The sequence below is a fragment of the Labeo rohita genome, chromosome 8 (genome assembly GCF_022985175.1).
Source record: "Labeo rohita strain BAU-BD-2019 chromosome 8, IGBB_LRoh.1.0, whole genome shotgun sequence".
In the NCBI taxonomy this organism is placed as follows: Eukaryota; Metazoa; Chordata; class Actinopteri; order Cypriniformes; family Cyprinidae; genus Labeo; species Labeo rohita.
This window is the reverse complement of record NC_066876.1, coordinates 1,218,332-1,239,054: the sequence shown is the minus strand read 5'-3', so window position 1 is coordinate 1,239,054 and position 20,723 is coordinate 1,218,332. Positions and strand designations below refer to the sequence as shown.

Below are 20,723 nucleotides of genomic sequence, written 5' to 3'. Positions count from 1 at the left end.
TGTCTGCAAGCCTGAGATGCTAAGAAATGGCCAGTTTGTATATCCCTTGGACTCTACTTTTCTGGTATTGTTTCAATTCAGTTTGTGTTGTTGATTGTTTTGATGTTGTCCAGTATTCTGAAAGTACATTAAAAAATATATTTTCACATGTCTTGTGAGGAATAAATAACTTTTTTGTCTGCTTATGCCACAGACGGTTTCCTCTTGTTTTGAGAGAAATTGTTACAGCAGCAATACAATGTATTGAATTGCCGTATATATGGCCATCGAGGCAAGATAATATGCTTGGTCAGAATCATATTGATTTAGATAAAAAAAAAAAAAATTATAAATGCATGCCCTTACATTTTTTTTGATCACAATAAAACTGTAGTTTGAGCAATGCTAGTAATTTTGTGTGGAACTCTAATATATAACATTGTGTTGTCCTCTGTATTTCATGGTCCTGGCTCTTTCACTCTTCCCGGACCCTGTGTCTCTGCAGTTGGCAGCCCTGCAGCAGAGCTCCCTCCTAAGGAAGGTGAAGAGGACCTTGCCCAGCCCCCCACCAGAGGAGACTCAACTGCCTATGGTCACCCCTAACCTATCCCACATGCTTATGCCCTCTCTGCCATCTCTGAAAGGGGGTTCTCGTTTAGCTGCAAAGGCCAGTCTACTTAAGGACTTGACCCATGAGCTGAAGGCTGTTGAACAGGAATCTACAAAGTTACGTAAGCAGCAGGCTGAGTTGGAGGAGGAGGAAAAGGAAATTGATGCCAAGCTTAGATACTTGGAGTTGGGCATCACTCAACGAAAAGAAACATTGGCAAAGGAGAGAGACAGGAGGGAGCTAGCATACCTGCGCTGCATGGGTGATTCACGAGACTATATGTCAGACTCTGAGCTCAACAATCTTCGCCTGACTGCTGCGGCCACATCCTTTGAGAGCAACGGGCTAATGACAAGACCTAGCACGGCACCACTCAGCCAGTTTACTTGTGAGCTGAACACTGCTGCCCAGTTTCCCCCCACATCATCTTTCATGTCGTACCAGTACCCTCAAAGTCTCCAAACAGCACCTACCCCACAGGCCTCATCACTGCAGAGCACAGGTTTCCACCAACCTCCCTATCCGTCAGTGACCCAAGCTCAAGCTCTCCCCCAACCCACCCCCTTGCAGACTTATCCAACCCTATCTTATCAGGTCCAAGGGACATTTCCTTCCCAAGTCTTCCCACAGAACCAGCCTCCATATCCAGCAGACACTTCAGTGCCACCTCCAGCACAGCCAAGCCAACCAGGGTTTCAGCCTACCCTACCACCTACTGGTCCAATCCCTTATCCAACCCACAGTACACCATACCCAAGCCAGGCACCCCCCTATCCGGTCAGTCAAGCAAGCACTTATCAGCCACAGACAGACACGCTTACTTTTCACCAAAAGCCACGACAGACATCGCTTGCTGACCTTGAACACAAGCTGCCCACAAATTATGAGGTTATAAGCAATCCTACAGTTGTAGTAACAACCACTGCCCAAGATATCACTTACAGCCAGTCTTGTTTGGGGCCATCTTATGGCCAATACAGTACAACTATGGCAAGCACTTATGGCCCCTACTCCTCATCTGTATCAAATACATATGGTGGTTCTTTAACAACCTCTGCAACCTCTGGTTATGGGCCATACACAACAATCTCATCCAGTAGTTATGGGCCGTACACAACAACTATTGCAAATACTTATGGATACACAGTAACTACAGCTAGTTCCTATGGGCAATATAATAATGTTGTCACAAATACATATGGGCAGACAACACTATCTGACCATATACACTCAATGGAGAGCCCCTCTATGTACACCAGTGAAGGCCTGTATGGATCATCCAGCCTCGAGCAGAATGTCCCAAGGAACTATGTCATGATTGATGACATATGTGAACTGACCAAGGAAGGCATGGGCACTAGTTCAGACTCGCATCGCAATGAGGGTCATGGACGATATGGGAGTGACGGACTTCACAGTCGAGGGGGGAGCTCCTTTGGCAGACCAGAGGATGAACGTGATGCAGATCTGTACGACCAGCATCATGGCAGGGGTAAGAGCACCTGCAGCTACCAAGCACAAGGGGCACATACGCATGGCCGGGTAGTGGGAAGCAGTAGCATGGGTGGGGGATCATCATATTACTATGATGACTGCAGTCACTCGACATCTACATGGGCAGCCCAGAGGCACTCCTCAAAGAACCTGTGCCCTTCAGCCGTCATGTCCTCCAGGAGGAGCAAACATCGTAAACAAGGCACTGAACAGAAGATGTCCAAGTTTTCCCCAATTGAGGAAGCTCATGATGTGGAGGCTGATCTGGCCTCTTACACCATGAGCACCTCTACAACCAGTGGTTATGGCTCAGGTTCCCATTACCATAAACTTCAGGATGGCATCTATGGGCTACGGAGTACTTACAGTCCACAACGGGGCTACTATAATGATGAACGTCTCTATGGCTATGGCAGGTCCCGTTCAGCTGGTTATGGCATGGACAAAATCTCTCCCTGCGAGAGGGGCTACAGAAGCAGGTCATATGAACGGGACCGTGTAGACAGGTCGTACCGCAGCAACTATGGCCACAGTGTGCGCCCTGCTTTGCATTCTCAGTATTCAGAAAAGGAGAACTCCCACCTCATGACGAAGCTCATGGGTGTTGGGAGGGCTTTCGGCTATCCATCAAATTCATATGGTTCAAGTCACTCTCTACCTGATGTGCAGGACCATATTCGAGACCTGCCCCGGACCCATGTCTACAAACCAGACGATATGTATATAATTGACGATATGCATTGTGCTGTTTCTGACAGCGAAGGTAATTGGGAGCTGAATGCCAGCGTTACTGCCCACTTTAAACATCCCCCACCCACCCAGAGAAACAGAGTGAATAGCTGAAGTAAAAGAAATGAAAACCAAGTGCATGCCCATGTTTTGTCTTCAGGCAACATGCAGCTTTCAATAAATCTGACTCTCAGTGTTGTGCTCAGTTCCAAAAACTGCATGAGTTGTTGTGTGGTCTCTTTATTTTATACCCATTTCTGTTTTTTTTTTTTTTTTTTCCCAAGGTGCTTCATTTGTGTGTGTACTGACTGTATGATATTGAATAGTTTTGCCTTCCAAAAAATCTCTTATTTGAGGTCATTTTTATGTGCTGAATATTGAGTTTAAATACATTGCATGCTTTTTCTTTAAGTTTGGCTTTTTTGTTCTTCTTTTTCTTTTGCATGGTCTCAGTGTGCAATCCTCTTTCGCCATCAGACATGGAGATTGATTGTGATCTGCTTTTGGTTTCCAAAGCATACCATCTTGGTCAAGAGGAGACAGACTGGTTTGAGAAGCCGCGTGATGTTCGTGGTTCACGTCACTATGGCAGCAGTGGTCATTCTGGGAGGCGAGGCCATGTCAAGCACACATACCATGATTATGATGAGCCAACAGAAGATCTTTGGCCTCAAGATGATTACGGTCACACCCGCCACATTTCCTCTAGAGAGCACCGCCATCACAGCAGCGGAAGTTCCGGCAGGCACTCCTCACGCCACTCGGATGAGCCTCGTTCCTCTCGATCATCACGTTCCTCGAAGGATCCATCCATGCGACATGACTCCCGCTCCTTGTCATCTTCAGGCAGGAGGGGAGAATCTCGTTCTCAGGGCTACCACTCCTCAGATTATTCCCGTGACACCTCAGGCCACCACCATAGCTCCCGCTCTGGAAAACAGTCCTCCCACCATCAAGGGTCCTCCAGCAGGAAGCAACAGGACCACCCCTCATCATCCAGACAGCCAGGCTCTCTTGGTCCTGGACAGAAGGGACCAGGTGGACCTTCAAGTTCAAGCAGGCAAGCTGTCTCTCAACCACCTGTTGATGGGCAGCAAGGTCAGCGAACACAGCTTCAGCAGCAGGCACAGACATCAGCTGCCAGGCCAAGCTCTCAGACATCTGCCACAGGCACACCACAACCACAGTTAGTACAAGCCCAGCAACTGCAGGCTAAACCTGGCCAGACTGGTCCAATACCTCGACAGCCCACCTTAGCAGCAGCACAGACATCCCCAGCTGTAGTAAGTAAATATTTTAAGATGTAAAGTGATTTAATTGAAAAGCCAAATTAGATTCAATGGTTTCCCTATTCTGGATGTTACTGATCTTAAAGGGATAGTTCACCCAAAAATAAAAATTCTGTCATTAATTACTCACCCTCATGCTCACCAAATTAAGATATTTTTGATAAGAATCTGAGAGCTTTCTGACCCTGCATAGACAGCAATGTTAATACCACTTTCAAGGCCCAGAAAAGTAGTAAGGATATCGATAAAATAGTCCATGTGGCATCAGTGGTTCAACCTTAATTTTATGAAGCTACAAGAACACTTTTTGTGTCCAAAGAAAATGAAATAACGACTTTATTCAACAATTTCTTCTCTGCCGTGCCAGTCTTGGACGAGCGTACACCATGAGTACTATGATGCATGTTTGTGCATTCCTCTGCTTGCAAACAAGGCACAACGCATCCAGCTTCTATTTCAGAACGCCGGCTCCTGCGTCAGCAGCACCACATGCATGCATGGTACTGTTGTGAATGCATGTCAAAGACTGACAAGGAAGAGAAGAAAGCTCTCGGATTTCATCAAAAATATTTTAATTTATGTTCCAAAGATGAACAAAGGTCTTACAAGGTTTGGAACAACATGAGGCTGAGTAATTAATGACAGAATATATATATATATTCTTCTTTTAACAATGAAACATAAGCACACAATATCAGTTTAACTAAACTCTAACTTAAATGAAAAAAACAAAAACAAAAAAAGATATGAAAAGGTGTGATTTATGACCATGTTCCTCTTGTCTCCAATAGACTAAACCAGAGCCCACTCCTGCCACTGCTATTGGAGCAAAAGCAGTCCCCAGCCAACCTGCCAAAACAGCCCAGCCTCCACTTACCGGAATAGGTAATTTAATGACTTCAGCATGGCCTAGATTTACTCAAAGCACAATCAAAGCACAGTAAGATTTTTTGCTTGTGAAATCTAACAAATCATGTATATTTTTTTGTTGGAATTGAAAATTGGAATTGGAAAAATATCTAACTTTTGCAAATGGGTGAGAAACATGCATTAAAGGAAGCTTTAGTTTGTGGTAATTGTACCAAATGTTAGCTGTGCCGCTCATTAATGGCTCTCACTAAATACCAGGGATATACAATATGGTGATTTTTCATAACTTGCAGTCATACTAGCAATCATATTATTTACTAAATGCATAAGCTTACTGGCCCCTTCTGATGTTGCAGCCAGTGAGCTTGCTTGCTTGCTCATTTAAATAGTCTGGTTTAGTGTTTGCTATAAGCTGGTCCTGCAGCACACTATCAGAGCTCCTCTGGAACCTCCCAGTTGCTCCAGTTCCACCTATCTACATCTGCTACAGGATTTATATACAGCTGTGGAAAAAATAGAGACCACTGAAAAATAAGCAGTTTCTCTAGTTTTACTATTTATAGGGATGTATTTAGGTAAAACATTAACATTTTTGTTTTATTGTATAAACTACTGGCAACATTCCTCCCTAATGCCAAAAAAACATATTGTCATTTTAAAGCATTTATTTGCAAAAAATGACAACTGGTCAAAATAATAAAAAAATGCAGTGTTTTCAGACACAAATGTGCAGAGAAAACAAATTCACATTCATTTTTGAGAAACACAATATTAATGTTTTAACTTGGGAAGAGTTCAGAAATTAAAGGATTACTCCGCTTCCAAAATTAAAATTTCCTGTTAATGTACTCACTCCCATGTCATCCAAGATGTTCATGTCTTCCTTTCTTCAGCTGCAAAAGAAATCAAGTTTTTCTGAGGAAAACATTCCAGGATTTTCCATATGGTGGACATCAGTGGTGCTCAACGGATTGAAGGATACAAATGCAGTTTCAATGCAGCTTCAAAGGGCTCTAAACGATCCCAGTCAAGGAAGAAGGGTCTTATCTAGCAAAACGATTGGTCATTTTCTGAAAAAAATAAAAATGTACATACTTTTTAACCCCAAATGCTTGCCTTGTCTTGCTCTGCAATGCACATGAATACTCCGGTTCAATACAGTCCCATGTTGGATGATTTTGAAGTTGGAGGAGAAAATGAGATGGGAGTTTTTCACCCTACCCTAACTGTCTTGAACCAGAGTGCACAGTAATTCCACAAAAATATTTGGTGGAATAATGATTTTCATTATTTTTAATCACAGCTTTCATGTATCTTGGTATGGTCTCCATCAGTCTTTTACATTGCTGTTGGGTGACTTTATGCCACTCCTGGCACAGAAAATTTAAGCAGCTTGGCTTTATTTGACACTTGAGGTACTGCTAGCACTGTTTTTGCCATCCAGCTGGTCCAATTGCACCAGAACCAGCATCATTTAAGTACTGAGTAATATTAATTAACTACATGTACTTACTATACGGTTAGGGTTAGGATTAGGGTTTGCCTTAGGGGTTACTTGTATATAATTATGCATAATTAATTGTTATTATAATAGTAAGTACATGTAACATGTAACAAGGTCACCCTAAAATAAAGTGTTACCGAAAGGAGGGTATGTTTTTTTTTTTTTTTCAGAATTATAGACTTAATTTTGACTGACAACAATATATTAAGGTCAGGTAATTTTTAATCACTCATCTAAATTGTGAAATAATTTTATGTCATGTAAATGCACTAGACATGTTGGCATACCTGCGAGTGTGCGCACTGAACAAAACTCTGGCGTTTCAGCGATGACTCATGAACACCTCTGATTGGCCATTGCATTCTTAAACTTAACAGAATTGTGTGTGATTGATTATTATGCACAACTCTGTAAAAATAGAGAACTGACTTAAATCACGAATTATTTGGATCACTGGTTCCTTCGATGGAGATACAGGACACAAACAATAACCGCTGAAGTATTTGCAGGGAAAATGTTTCTCAGGCCAGAAAAAAACATATACAGTGGTAGTTTTTACTGTAATTTGTGTGTGTTTTACTATGAATTAATTTTTTAAAAAAGAGAACAAAAGATTGAAATGGCCAAAATATTAAGTCTACTTGTTTTTGGCTATAAGGACATGTAGGCTAGAAAAGTGACAGTGCCCACTCACTACTTCTCAGGCCTGGCCAGAAATAAAATTGTGCCAATGCCTCTGATAGATAATATAGACCTTTGCAATGAAAAGCTCCTATGCCATATGAATTATTAAAAAAACTTAGCGATCAGAGTTTTGTTATGTAAGTACCAGCAAGACAGCCATATAATGACATTATATACTTAGAAGAAAATAATATCTATTAGAAATACGTCTAAAGCTATTTATACCTGAAACTCTTGATATTTAGTAAGAGCAATAAAGAGCTAATATAACATTTGCAAAAATTGCAGAGAAATTCCTCTGCACATATTTCTAGTTCGGTTCAAGTTTGGTGAACTCTGAACTTGCAGTGCTGACCAACAGAAGTTTCTTAAGTTGGCAGTTACCTCTCTGTAGGGAGTGCTTTGTTAAAGTTACACTGAGCATTCAGGAACGAGGCAATCATTGTGGTTCGTTATAACAGCACTGTTCAAGAATATAAAGAGCTGCAGAAAAAAGGCCTCCCATCAAGTACCCCTTTTTTTTGGCTGTGTTTTGTGTAAAATGCTCTGTTCTCTGTCTTTAGCATTAGTATGTGGCCACCACCTGATCAATATTTTTTTTGGATTACTATCCAGAAATTTCCAAGCTATCTATACCTAGTTGAGGAGGGATATATGTGTCTGTTTACAGTGTTTTCATTTTTAAACCTAAATCTCTTCTCCATAATTCTCTAGGCTCCAAAGCAGCTCCAAGGCCTGGTGGAATTGGCAGTGCAGCTGCAGGTCAGCCGGGTGTAGAGGGAGAAAGTGTGCTGTCTAAAATTTTGCCTGGAGGAGCTGCAGAGCAAGCTGGCAAATTAGGAGAAGGTAAGTGGGAAGTTTTCAAAGTATAAGTAGTATTTCTGGTCAGTTACTATTAATAGACTTGTTTAAATATCACATGGGTTAACTGGGTCAACTTAATTATTAGGGCCCGAGCACCGATGGTGTGAGGACCCTATTGGGAATTGCTCTGTTTATTAGGGCCCGAGCACCGGTGGTGCGAGGACCCTCTTGGAATTGCTCCGTTTATTAGGGCCCGAGCCCTAAAAGGGCGAAGGCCCTATTGTTTTCCTTAGGATTTTTTGTTATTCTTCTTCTTCTTCTTCTTCTTCTTATTATTTGTCAAGGTTTTGGGGGGGGTTTGGGGCCCTTAACATGCTCAAAAACTCTTGAAAATTGGCACACACCTTGGAATCTGCGGCCATTAGGGCCGGGCAGAGACTGGTATACGGGCGTGGCAAGGGGACTCTACAGCGCCCCCTGGAATTTGAAGGGTCATGTAGCACACATACTTGCACTTACACATATAAAACTCGGTACACATATAGAACTCATCAAGTTGAACAACTTTTGCACTCTATGTCATTAGCTAATCCCAACAGGAAGTTGGTTATTCTGGGTTTTGTCAAAAACGCATGCTCTGGAATTTGATATACTAGTCCTAGGTTTTTTACCCAATTGCCACCAAACTCGGTCAACCTGATCTCAAGACATTGGGGATGAAAAATTGTGAGGGGATTTTTGATATCTCGAACGGTTTGGCCGTGGCGAGGCGTTGAAATTATGGCGAGAAATGAGAAACAGGAAATGGCTAATAACTATTGCACACATTGTCTGATTCTGATGAACTTCAGTGGTTTGTTTGTTGTATGATGCCGATCAGATAGATGTGACTATTAGGAGTCAAAGTTATAGCGCCACCAACTGGCAACAGGAAGTGTGTCTCTTTTAAAAATGCTTTGATATCACATGGTTAATTTTACCCGATTTGCTTCAAACTTCATCAGAATAATGTCAAAACACGGCCGATGAGAATCTGTAAAGGGGTCGTTGATACATTAAATGCTGTTGTCATGGCAACGTGTCAAACTTTAACATTTGTTTCCTGTGTTTTTGGGGCACTTAATAAGCTTAGATTTTCATGAAACTCAACACACACATCAGTATTAATGATAGTTAGACACTGGCAAAAGCTCATAAATGGGCGTGGAGGAGGCGCTCTATAGCGCCACCTTTTGTCAAAAGTGGGGGGTTAGTTTGAGCTACAGACACCAAACTCGGTATGTATATTGTTCTCATCAAGCCGGACAACTTTCTAATTTACATCCATTAGCTGCGACCAACAGGAAGTCTGCTATTTTGATTTGAATGTGGATTTTTGGAAAAATCAGGCTATAAATAAATTCATACTCCTCCAAGCAAAAAATAAGTAGTTTACACCAAACTTTGTCAACATGATGCCAACATACTGAAGATGTTAAATTGTGAGCGGATTTGGGATATCTTGAATGGTTGATTTATGGTGATTTATTAAAGTAGCAGTAAAAAAACATAACCGTAATTTTAAAATGCAGCATCCAAACACTTCAAAAATTTTTACATACATAGAACTAGTCATTCTGAGAAATAAATGCTTAGTTCCATCGATATAAAATAATCTACAAAAAATAGAAAATTAAAAAACTATTAAACATCTGCTCTCACTCTAACTCTCTCACTCTAACTCTGTGTCGGGGGATGGGCTTAAGTCTGTGTGTGTGTGTGTGTGTGTAAGTGTGACTGGGGGTAGTTGCTGTGTGTGTGTGTGTGTGTGTGTGAGAGAGAGAGAGAGAGAGAGAGAGAGAGAGACAGAGTGCATTTAAAGTGCATTATCCTAACTCTTCACAACTTTTTACATATGAAAAACAAGTCATTCTTAGGAAATATGTTTATCATGTTTTCAGAGACTGCAAAAACATTTGAAATATCACACTTGTAAACTGGCAGATGAAGACTGTAATACCAAGGATGAACACAAGATGACCTCATAGGATAAGGAATCTTTTTAACTTTTCATCTCATTCTCAGTGTATCAGAATGACTTAAAAGCATTTTGCTTTTAACCCTTTCATTGCTGTAACCCTTCAATCCAAACTGGTACAGGGATACTGTTAATGCATGTGCCCGCTGGGCACCGTTTTTCTGATGGCACCAGGGTTGCGGATGCGCTGGCGGCGAGGGCCCGTCATCGCTGCTTGCAGCTATATTTATTTTTATTCTTCTTCTTCTCCAAAATGAATCGCATTTTTGAGGGCCTAAACATGCCCGAAAAGTCATGAAACTTTGCACACGCATCAGACCTGGCGAAAATTTACGTCTGATATAGGTTTCAGAAGTGGGTGTGGCAAAATGGCTCGACAGCGCCACCTATTCACTTTCAATGAAGTGCCCCTCCCGCTACGTTTCAAGTACATGTATGAAAGTTGGTACACACATGTAACACACCAATACCCACAAAAAAGTCTCTTGGAGCAAAACCCAAAACCCAACAGGAAGTCAGTTATTTTTCATTTTCTCAGCAAATTTTGTGTCATTTTTGCCATTTCCAGGCGTCGTATTAAAACGAACTCCTCCTAGAGATTTATTCGGATCAACACCAAATTTGGTCAGTCTAATCTAAAGCCCTTTGTGACGTTAAATTGCGAAGATCTAGAGTTTTCGTTGGAGGGCGTGTCCGTGGCGGCCTGTCAAATTTCGATGATTCGCCATGAAAAAGGAAGTTGTTATAACTCAGCCATACAATGTCTGATCTGCCCCAAACTTCACATGTTTGATAAGAGTCTGGTCCTGAACACATGCCCATGCTCATATTTCAGTTTTAATCATAGCGCCACCTGCTGGCAACAGGAAGTGACATGTTTTACTCTGTAAGAAACTCCTCCTACAGATTTATTCAGATCAACATTATATTCGGTCAGTCTAATCTAAAGGCCTTTGCCATGATAAATTGTGAAGATCTTGAGTTTTCGTTGAAGGGTGTGTCCGTGGCGGCCTGACAAAGTTCGATGTTTCGCCATGGGAATAGAAGCTGTTATAACTCAGCCATACAATGTCCGATCTGCCCCAAACTTCACATGTTCGATAAAAGTCCTGGCCTGAACACATCTGAAGGCCAATATTTCATCATCATCATAGCGCCACCTGCTGGCAACAGGAAATGTCTTGTTTTACACTAACTTAAACATGCAATGTCCAATTTGCACCAAACTTCACATGTTTGGTAAGAGTCCTGACCTGAAGACACCTAAAGGCCAATATTCAGTTATAATCATAGCGCCACCTGTTGGCAGCAGGATATGTCATGTCTTACACTAACTCAAGCATACCATGTTCAATCTGCACCAAACTTCATATGTTTGACAAAAGTGCTGGCCTGAACACATCTACATGCCAATATTCAGTTATAGGCATAGCGCCACCAGCTGGCAGCAGGAAGTTTGGCACATATAAATGACTTTGACATATTCCTCCTAAATTTACTATGTGAAAAGCATAGTGCCCACCATTCGCCACCGATCGGCGGTGAGCCCGGGTGCGAGGGCCCTTTCATCGCTGCTTGCAGCTTTAATTCTTCTTCTTCTTCTTCTTCTTCTTCTCCAAAATGAATCGCATTTTTGAGGGCCTAAACATGCCCGAAAAGTCATGAAACTTTGCAAAACATCGCATCAGAGGGCCTGGCGAAAATTTACATCTGATATAGGTTTCAGAAGTGGGTGTGGCAAAATGGCTCAATAGCGCCACCTATTCACTTTCAATGAAGTGCCCCTCCCGCTACGTGTCACGTACATGTACGAAAATCGGTACACATATGTAACACACCAATACCTACAAAAAAAGTCTCTGAGGCAAAATCCTGAAACCCAACAGGAAGTCGGTTATTTTTAATTTTCTCAGCAATTTTTGTGTCATTTTTGCCATTTCCAGGCGTCGTATTAAAACGAACTCCTCCTAGAGATTTATTCGGATCAACACCAAATTTGGTCAGTCTAATCTAAAGCCCTTTGTGATGTTAAATTGCGAAGATCTAGAGTTTTGGTTGGAGGGCGTGTCCGTGGCGGCCTGTCAAATTTCGATGATTCGCCATGAAAAAGGAAGTTGTTATAACTCAGCCATACAATGTCTGATCTGCCCCAAACTTCACATGTTTGATAAGAGTCTGGTCCTGAACACATGCCCATGATCATATTCAGTTTTAGTCATAGCGCCACCTGCTGGCAACAGGAAGTGACATGTTTTACGCTGTGAGAAACTCCTCCTACAGATTTCATGAAATCAACATTATATTTGGTCAGTCTAATCTAAAGGCCTTTGCGATGTTAAATTGTGAAGATCTTGAGTTTTCGTTGAAGGGCGTGTCTGTGGCGGCCTGACAAAGTTTGATGTTTCGCCATGGGAATAGAAGTTGTTATAACTCAGCCATACAATGTCCGATCTGCCCCAAACTTCACATGTTTGATAAGAGTCCTGGCCTGAACACATCTGAAGGCCAATATTCCATTATAATCATAGCGCCACCTGCTGGCAACAGGAAATGGCTTGTTTTACACTAACTTAAACATGCAATGTCTGATCTGCCCCAAACTTCACATGTTTGGTAAGAGTACTGGCCTGAAGACATCTAAAGACCAATATTCAGATATAATCATAGCGCCACCTGTTGGCAGCAGGATATGTCATGTCTTACACTAGCTCAAGCATACTATGTTCAATCTGCACCAAACTTCATATGTTTGACAAAAGTGCTGGCCTGAACACATCTACATTCCAATATTCAGTTATAGACATAGCGCCACCAGCTGGCAGCAGGAAGTTTGGCACATCTTAATGACTTTGACAGATTCCTCCTAAATTTACTATGTGAAAAGCATAGTGCCCACCATTCGCCTCCGATCGGCGGTGAGCCCGGGTGCTAGTTTTTCTTTTACTTTCCTTTTTTTCTGTGATTTGACAGCCATCTCCAAGAAGTTTTCAGTCAATTAAAGGTGGGTGTAGTTGCTCTTCTGACACTCACCAATATCCTTGCAGCTTTAATTGGATGTGCTCACGTTATTATGTACAGATTCATTCTATCAATGTTACGTACTTACAAATACAACATTCACAGGTTCCCTTCAATGCTGCGTCAGCAGTTGCTATGGGAACATCAATAAAGCAGAGAGACCCAGTCTGTCATACACAGATATCTTCCAAAGATAGTTCCTTGGCCAGAGTTTGTAAAGAAGCAACACTCCTAGTAGAGTGCGCATGTACACTTAATGAAGCAAAACCTTTGCTACGGCTACTGAAGCAGACAAACAACTGGTCAGATTTATGCCATTGGCTTGTACAGTCAATGTAAATCTTCAAAGCTCAAAACCTCAAAGACAAAGTCTATGCAACCTCTCTTTCTCCTGCAACTCATAGGTAGTGGGAGTGAAAGATTGTAAAACAACAGCCTGCCAGCATAGCGAAAAAAGAAAACACCTTGGGAGTGTTAGCAGGTTTTGACCATTATCTAGACTGGGAGCTAAATCCTAACATAAAGGGCTTACTGACAAAGCTTACAAGAGAACCATCTTGAGAGTCAAAACCTCATCCAAGGTTGATTCTACAGGCTCAAAAGGAGGTCCTGTCAAAGCCTCCAGATATTCCAGATTCCAAATATCAAAGCATCTAGCAGGATGGTTTTATCCTTAGCCAGAGATAGCATTCGGTCACTACCAAACCCACCATAGAAAGACCAGTGGCGTGAACTGTGTGCTTAGTATTACAAAACGAATCAAAGCAGACATAGTCCTACAGGGTTTGAATGGTATATTAGGCCTCAGTTTCCATTAGAGGACTGACAGTGGTGAGAGATAAGCCACTAATGTCTCTTCCGTTGCCAACACCTCTGAAAACCCCTGCTCAGCCATCTTAGAAGTGAAAACAGAGGCAGTCATAATAGTAATCCGTGCAGAGAAAGCCTGGTTCCAGGACCTTGAAATCTCACAGTGGAGATCCTATAATTGTGGCAGCAGCCTGCAGAGCAAATGGGCACTACGGCCTGCTAAAAATCCGCTCATCCAACTTGGATTGAGCCCCTGGTGGGACGAACTCATCCCAATCCAGTTTAAGCCTGTCTACAACATGAGAAATTACATCCAAAAGTTCAGTATAAGCTAGAGAAGGGCAAAGGTCAGCCTGAACTCCTCAAAGTCAGATGTAGCAGTGGATCGCTTTATGAGCTTCAGAACTTGGACACAAATCCTCACATGTAAACTCCACTGAGACATATTAAGTACACAATCAGGAGGAAGAAAGAGCGAGAAATCACAAGGCTATCTGCCAATAAATTGGTGTGATTGTATATGGGCTTCAGCCAATCATCACATCAGCTGCTGACTTAGGGGTGAAGTGAACCTATGAAAGGTGAAACAAAAACATTTGTGACATCATTTGATATTATGAAAACTAACTTCCCCATAACTATGTATGTAGTATTCATTATTGGTGTTGATAGTTGGTGATATTGCAACTTTTTCTAACATTTTGTACAAACAATCTTACAACATTTATAGAGCTGAATTTTTGTTGCTTGTGTGTGTGTGTGTTTTTTTTTTTTTTATTAAGCCAACCAGCAACCAGGACTGGAATCACAGAACTTCACCAACTCAAGGTCTGGGTCATAATTCAAAGGAGACAACACTGTTTGCTCTGAAACCAGATAGTAAGTAACTTTACAATTTGAAATTTTGAAATATAAAAATGACAGTCTTAATCCAAGGACTGGCAGCAAGACTGAGTCAAGCAACTTTTTCACTTATACTTTTTTTACGCTCTCCATCCACTTTAAAATACATGCTTTATTCATGTGGAGATAGCTATTTCTGACTTCCCGTGAATAGGCTGACGCTGAATATCCATAGAGTTGAGGACTGAAAATGCTGAGAGTGGGGATGTGACATGTAACGTGTCATCCAAGGGCACAATGGTAACCCTGCTCATTTGTAACTAATAAGTCAGAAAACACTAGAAATTAGGCTTCCAGTTCTTCACTGGAGGCAGGTAGACACACCTCTTTTACAAAGTCTTGATTTTGTTTTGGGGGTGTACTAGAACATGGTCTCATGCTTGGTGGTTCGAAAAACGCATTACTTTTCAGAAAATTTACATTATTACAATACATTTCTCCCCAGCCTGGCACAAATGGCTCGATTAGTTCCGGGTTTGATGAAGGCCCACCTTCCAAAAAACTAAATGTGTTGTGATTGGTTAGCTGTCCCAGTGTGTTGTGATTGGCGAACAGCTTAGACGGTGTTTCAGTACTGCCACACCCCTTGACAAAGCAGTTCTGTGTACAACTGTTAGCGCAAGCTAGATTAAAGTGATTCTTACGTTTTAAATATGGATATTTTTCTTACAAAAACGCATCGATTCGCTACAGGAGGCCTTTATTGACCCCTCTGGAGATGTGCGAGGCACTTTTTATTATGAATGCATGCACTTTATTGGACTTGTTTTGGACTGATGAAGAAAAACACCTGTCTATGCCATTCTAATGCTTAGGAGTGCCACGATAATTTGTAATATAACTCCAACTGCATTCATCTGAAAGAAGGAAGTTATATACACCTAGGATGCACGGAGGGTGAGTAAATAATACGCTACAGTACTGTGGGGTCCTATCGTCAGCCTGCGAGATCGCCAATACATGATATTATCGTGCTAATTTATTTAATTATTTACACCAGCTTTAACATAAGGCTAAAAGCAGCCCATTGTAAGTTACTAATTATAATGCTTACATTTCCTTAGTTATTCAAAAAGCAGCTACTGAAAACAAGCAAAGAACATCATCACTGTTTAGCCTAGCCTAGTCTAGTGTAAGTTTATACATTTAAAAAAAACACTTGCGTTGTAAGTGAAGCTATCTACACTGTATGATGAATAAATCTCTTACCACAAACTGCACACGTCTACAGCGCGGCTCCATCGCGGCTATCGGAGATGATCGTGGCCACTCTATTCAATGCTTGTGCCACACTGCGGCTTGTTAAAGCATCCCAGAAGTGGCTCTTCGCACTGCATCGCCAAAGTTTAGGCTAATCCACCACCTCATCCTGCCCACCCCCCAACTATTGGAATTTCCATAGGTGGGATTTATTTTAATGATATTTTAATGGGCCGCATTGTAACATCCGGGAAACAAACGCTGAAGTCCAAAAGAGCCGTTCATTATAGTTCTTGAAAAGGGATCTTTTAAAAACTAAATATCTCCCTTTGGAGTGGACTTTTTTTATGCCCAAACATAAACACCACACACTGACTAAAATTCAGAAGGTGAAAAAGCATAATAGGACCCCTTTAATACTAAGCTTTGAAATTTGTGAACATCTGCTGTGTTTATTTACACCGAGAAACAGCTATTAGTGGAGCCCCATCCTGTTCTTCATATTGATCTGCAACAATTTTATGTTTTTTTTTTTCTTTTACTGTAAACTCAGAAGGGCGGTGATCATTTATGATGGGATTTCTTGCCTCTGGCCAGTTTCTAATGAGTTAAACTTACTATGTTATTTTTGTTTTGCATTTTTTTTTATTTGACAGGGGAACTGTTGCTTTTGTTTTCAAAACACTTTTGCTCTGTGTTTGACAGAGATAGAGCAGTGAAATCACTGACAGTAACATTAACTTCTCCGTCTTGTTGACACTCCACTACAGAACATGATCCGTGTAAAGAATATAGAAGCCACCTATAGACTGTCTGTAATATAACATTTAAAGGTGAAGCGTGTACTGTCGTTTTTTCCCAGCACTAATTCCAGTGTAATACGCAGATTTAACTATAAGTAGGTCATCCATAGTTTGACCCCCTTAAAAGTATGTTCACTGGTCAGATGGTAGAAAGGGGGAATGTTAGGGGAACCTGTTTGAAAATAGATATTGTTTTGTCATTCCATTTGTTTATACCAATGGAACAGATATTACACACTTCACCTTGAAAAAAAATGTCTTTCATTGGATTGTAATGCCTTTTTTGTATGCCATATTGTTCTCCACAGATTGTTTGAGAATTCTGTATCTGTGTTCTAACCGAACAGCATGGCCAAAGATATTAACAGCCAACTTTGAGCATGACAGCTCCATACAACTTCTTCCTCCTGGCCTACAGAACACAGGACATTGAAGGCGGCAGAGAGCGATGACTCCAGTCACACAATATCAACAAACTAAACAGGTCACTCGGTGTAACTTGGTAATGCCTACGGTAAATCTTGCAATCTGTGTGTGCGTTACTCTGAAAACAAGTTGATGTGTTCTCATTAGAACAGCACAGCGAATGACTTGCAGAGAAGTGTGATTCCGTGTTTCTCTTGACGCTTGAGAAATATTTTTCACTCCCCTCTCAGGAATGGAAGAAATAGCAATGTTAGGAAACTTAGAAAAACTTCATAGGTTTTTCCTTAAAAGAAAAAGAAAAAAAAAAAAAGGAAAATCATGAACATGGTAACTATAACACACATCTCTATGCTAAGTCCTTTAACTCAACATTCCAGAATGAAAAAAGAAAAGAAAAAAAATCCTGTTTGTTTGTTTTTTGTCTTTTTTCTTCTTTCTCTTGCTATGTGCTATTAAAGTGTAAAGTGGACTAGGAATGCATGTAATCCAAGACCTTACACTGTTCACGATATCAATGAGAGATTGACAATGAGGATTTGTGCATTAATACTCGAGCAGAGAGAATATGAAGAAGAGGACGAAAGAAATTCTAGAACAAGCCCAAACATAAGACTCAGATCATCACATAAGAAATCACTTGGAAAACAATGTCAGGTTCTGACCAATCAGGTCTTTTTTATTCATTGTCCTTTCCAAAGTTTCAAGAAATTGTCCTCAGGCTGCAGATGGGGTGTTTTAACAACCATTGTACGGTATTGGCGAGTTGGAATCTTGTGCATTATCTTTTTATTTTGTTGTTCTATTGTCGCCTTGCTATGTTTGTAGAGCGTTTAACATATTTTTCTATTCACAATATCTATTTTTTTTCCACATTGTTTGTATATAGAAAAAATTATAAACTGAAGTTTATTTATATTTTTTAATTCAAGTGTTTTTTTTTTATTTTTTTGAATTATTGTATTGAGTTCTGTTGTTTGTTTATTACTATTTTAAATCCATTGTTACTCTGTCACTTGTTTACAACCTTTTCTTTCTTTCTTTCTTTCTTTCTTTTTTTTTAAATATGTATATTTTGGTTGAACTTATGTGTGATGGTTTAAAAATAGATCAAAAGCAATAGTGGATGGTCGTCAGTCAGTAAAGAGCACAATTGTTAGATGTTTTTACAGTAGTGGTCAGAAGAGTGATATCTGTCTGTAAACCTGTAATATATCTGTAAGGTTCAGGATCACTGTCTATTAGGTCATTAAAAAGTGATGCCCAGTCTCTTATTAATAACACATTAGGTGTCAAAGCCATGATTTGTTTTAAAAGATTTTTTTATTAAATAATTATAATAATTAAGAAAAACACAAAGCTAGTGGGAGAAATAAGGGATCTGCTTAGTGGAATGTTGGAACTTTTAAGCGAGTAGAGATTGCATGTTCTGAAAAAAAAAAAAATCTTGATATTGCTATATGTTCTAATGGTATGTGTGAATGATTTTGGATGTGTGTATGTATGCATCTACATTTGTTATCATTCAAAAAAAAAAAAAAAAAAAAAAATCTGATCAACAACAGGAAAAGAAATGTTTGGTCAGAGGACTTTAATTTCAGACCTTCTATGCAATGATTTTCTCAGCTGAGAAAAATGGTTGTCAGAGTATTGAAACAAAATAAAACAACTAAATCCAAGAATAACTAGATAGTAGTTTCAAAAAAGTTACTTGGGGGCCGATTTGTTTGTATAAGAGAAACTGTAATGTAAATACTCTATCTGAATGGAATTTTTTTCCCCATATTTGTGGCATGTTTCCCATTTTGTGGCACTGTTTCAAAATGGAGCCAATTAGCCATAGCGATTAACATAAACGTCAATCATTTCTCACTATCCATGGATGGTTGCTGCTAGATGAACGGCATATGATGGGGGTCACCATCCTTCATGATGCTTAGTTGCCTATTGGTGCAAAACTTATTAATAGAAAAATTACTAAAATAAAGCATATGACAAATAAATGACAAAAATAAAGCAGACATCATGAAAAAAAAAAAAAAAATATATATATATATATGTATAAGGAGAATATTAAACAAAACACTTTTGTTTTAGCAGTGTTTGAAGGGCTGCCTATTTATCTGGTCTAAAATTACACTCCTCTGTGGTTACCCTAAGAAGAAGCCATGGGTAACTTTGAGTTATCATACAGTTTGGAGACTTTGGGAAAACCAGTTTGAACCCTTCATGGCATAAACACACTGAAATGTATCTGCCTTAAGTTTAGAAAAAAAATTAAGCGAACCCAACAACACAGCTATTAAGTTATGTCAGAAATGATATTGGTTTATGTATATTCGGATATATTTATTTTTTCAAATAATAGTTTTAAATAACTATACCAAAATTGAATGAATCATATTTTATTAAAAAGTAAATTAAATAAATAGAACTATATCATGTAAATGGATTAGAAGGTATATGGGATGGCATATAAGAGTGTATAATGCGCAGTTATACAGCAATGTAGCAATGTATAGCACCTATAAATCACCTAAAATACCCTACGGAAAGCAAATCAAGGAGTCTGTTTGTACTGCCTGCAATATGAACTATACTAGCTATCATTCTGTCTTGATTTTTTTTTTTTATGTGTGTGTGTGTGCGTGTGCGTTTGACCCTTTTCACCTCAGGAAAGCATAGAGTTAACGCACCAAGGGGAGATATATGCATCGCTATAAGGGCTTAATTACAATACTAAGAAAGCCATTCATTCTAACACCCTAGGTTTGTGATTCATTAGGGCTTTTGACTGTGATGTATGTCAGGGAAAACCAGATCACCTGCCATTATCTATGCTATTTATTTATTCACTCATTCATGCATTGTGATCCTTTTTACTGGGTTAGAAAACAGTTGCTCTTGTAGGAGTACGTATGTGGCACAAAGAAAGAATTACCTGACAGAGGAAAAATGACTGCTGTCACTCTGTCAAAAAAGGAAACAATCAGCTAAATTTGTTTTTAAACTAACCTGATAAGTGCATGGGCCTTAAGCAGCCCCCCCCCCCCCCTCCTTTGCTGCTCAGTTGCACTGGCAACCATTTTCACAGTTAAAAGGACATGAATATATCTGTAAAACATGTAAATTGTACTATACTTCTGCACACAAAACATTCAGAGCAAGGTGTAAAATGACCTGTTGTTTTGTGTAAATCAATCCTAAAAAAGAGCATCACGACATAAACAGAAACCAAATAAACACATCAATATTCAAATAAATCACACCGTGTATGTGGTTGGCTCATGTGGACTGTTTGGAAATGTAAAAAAAAAAAAAAAAAAATTATAATAATAATGTATTGAGACACATTTTTGGTCCATGGTCTATACTTGTTGTGATTGTTAATGCAGATAAAAGACTCTTTAAAAAGAGAATATGGCTTCCATATAATTTGTGGGCGGGGAAATTTAAATCGACAAATGTACTTTAGAAAAAAAAAAGAAAACAACAGACAACAATTTGAAGGTGTTCGAAAAACAAAATTAATGTTACATTCACTGTTGTGAGAGCATATCCATATATCCATTGTAAACTTTGTGTT

General features: G+C 39.9%; 1 protein-coding gene and 1 long non-coding RNA gene across 6 annotated transcripts in view; both read left to right on the top strand.

Annotated features, from left to right (window-relative positions):
- Nucleotides 1–8,323, top strand: part of bsna (bassoon presynaptic cytomatrix protein a) — a 46,711-nt gene extending 38,388 nt beyond the window's left edge. For 4 of the 5 annotated variants that reach the window (XM_051117735.1, XM_051117734.1, XM_051117733.1 and 1 more), the window contains 4 exons: nt 485–2,846; nt 3,329–4,095; nt 4,893–4,986; nt 7,874–8,323. In XM_051117735.1, the coding sequence (XP_050973692.1) occupies nt 485–2,846; nt 3,329–4,095; nt 4,893–4,986; nt 7,874–8,031 (3,381 nt within the window). In that variant the 3' untranslated portion in view covers nt 8,032–8,323. The remainder of the gene's footprint in view (nt 1–484; nt 2,847–3,328; nt 4,096–4,892; nt 4,987–7,873) is intronic. The other variant, XM_051117737.1, reaches the window with a different exon arrangement.
- A 4,715-nt stretch (nt 8,324–13,038) lies between these two features.
- Nucleotides 13,039–19,181, top strand: LOC127170046 (uncharacterized). Its single transcript, XR_007828306.1, has 2 exons — nt 13,039–14,687; nt 17,023–19,181. It is a non-coding gene; the product is annotated as an uncharacterized LOC127170046 (long non-coding RNA).
- Nucleotides 19,182–20,723: the final 1,542 nt, after the last annotated feature.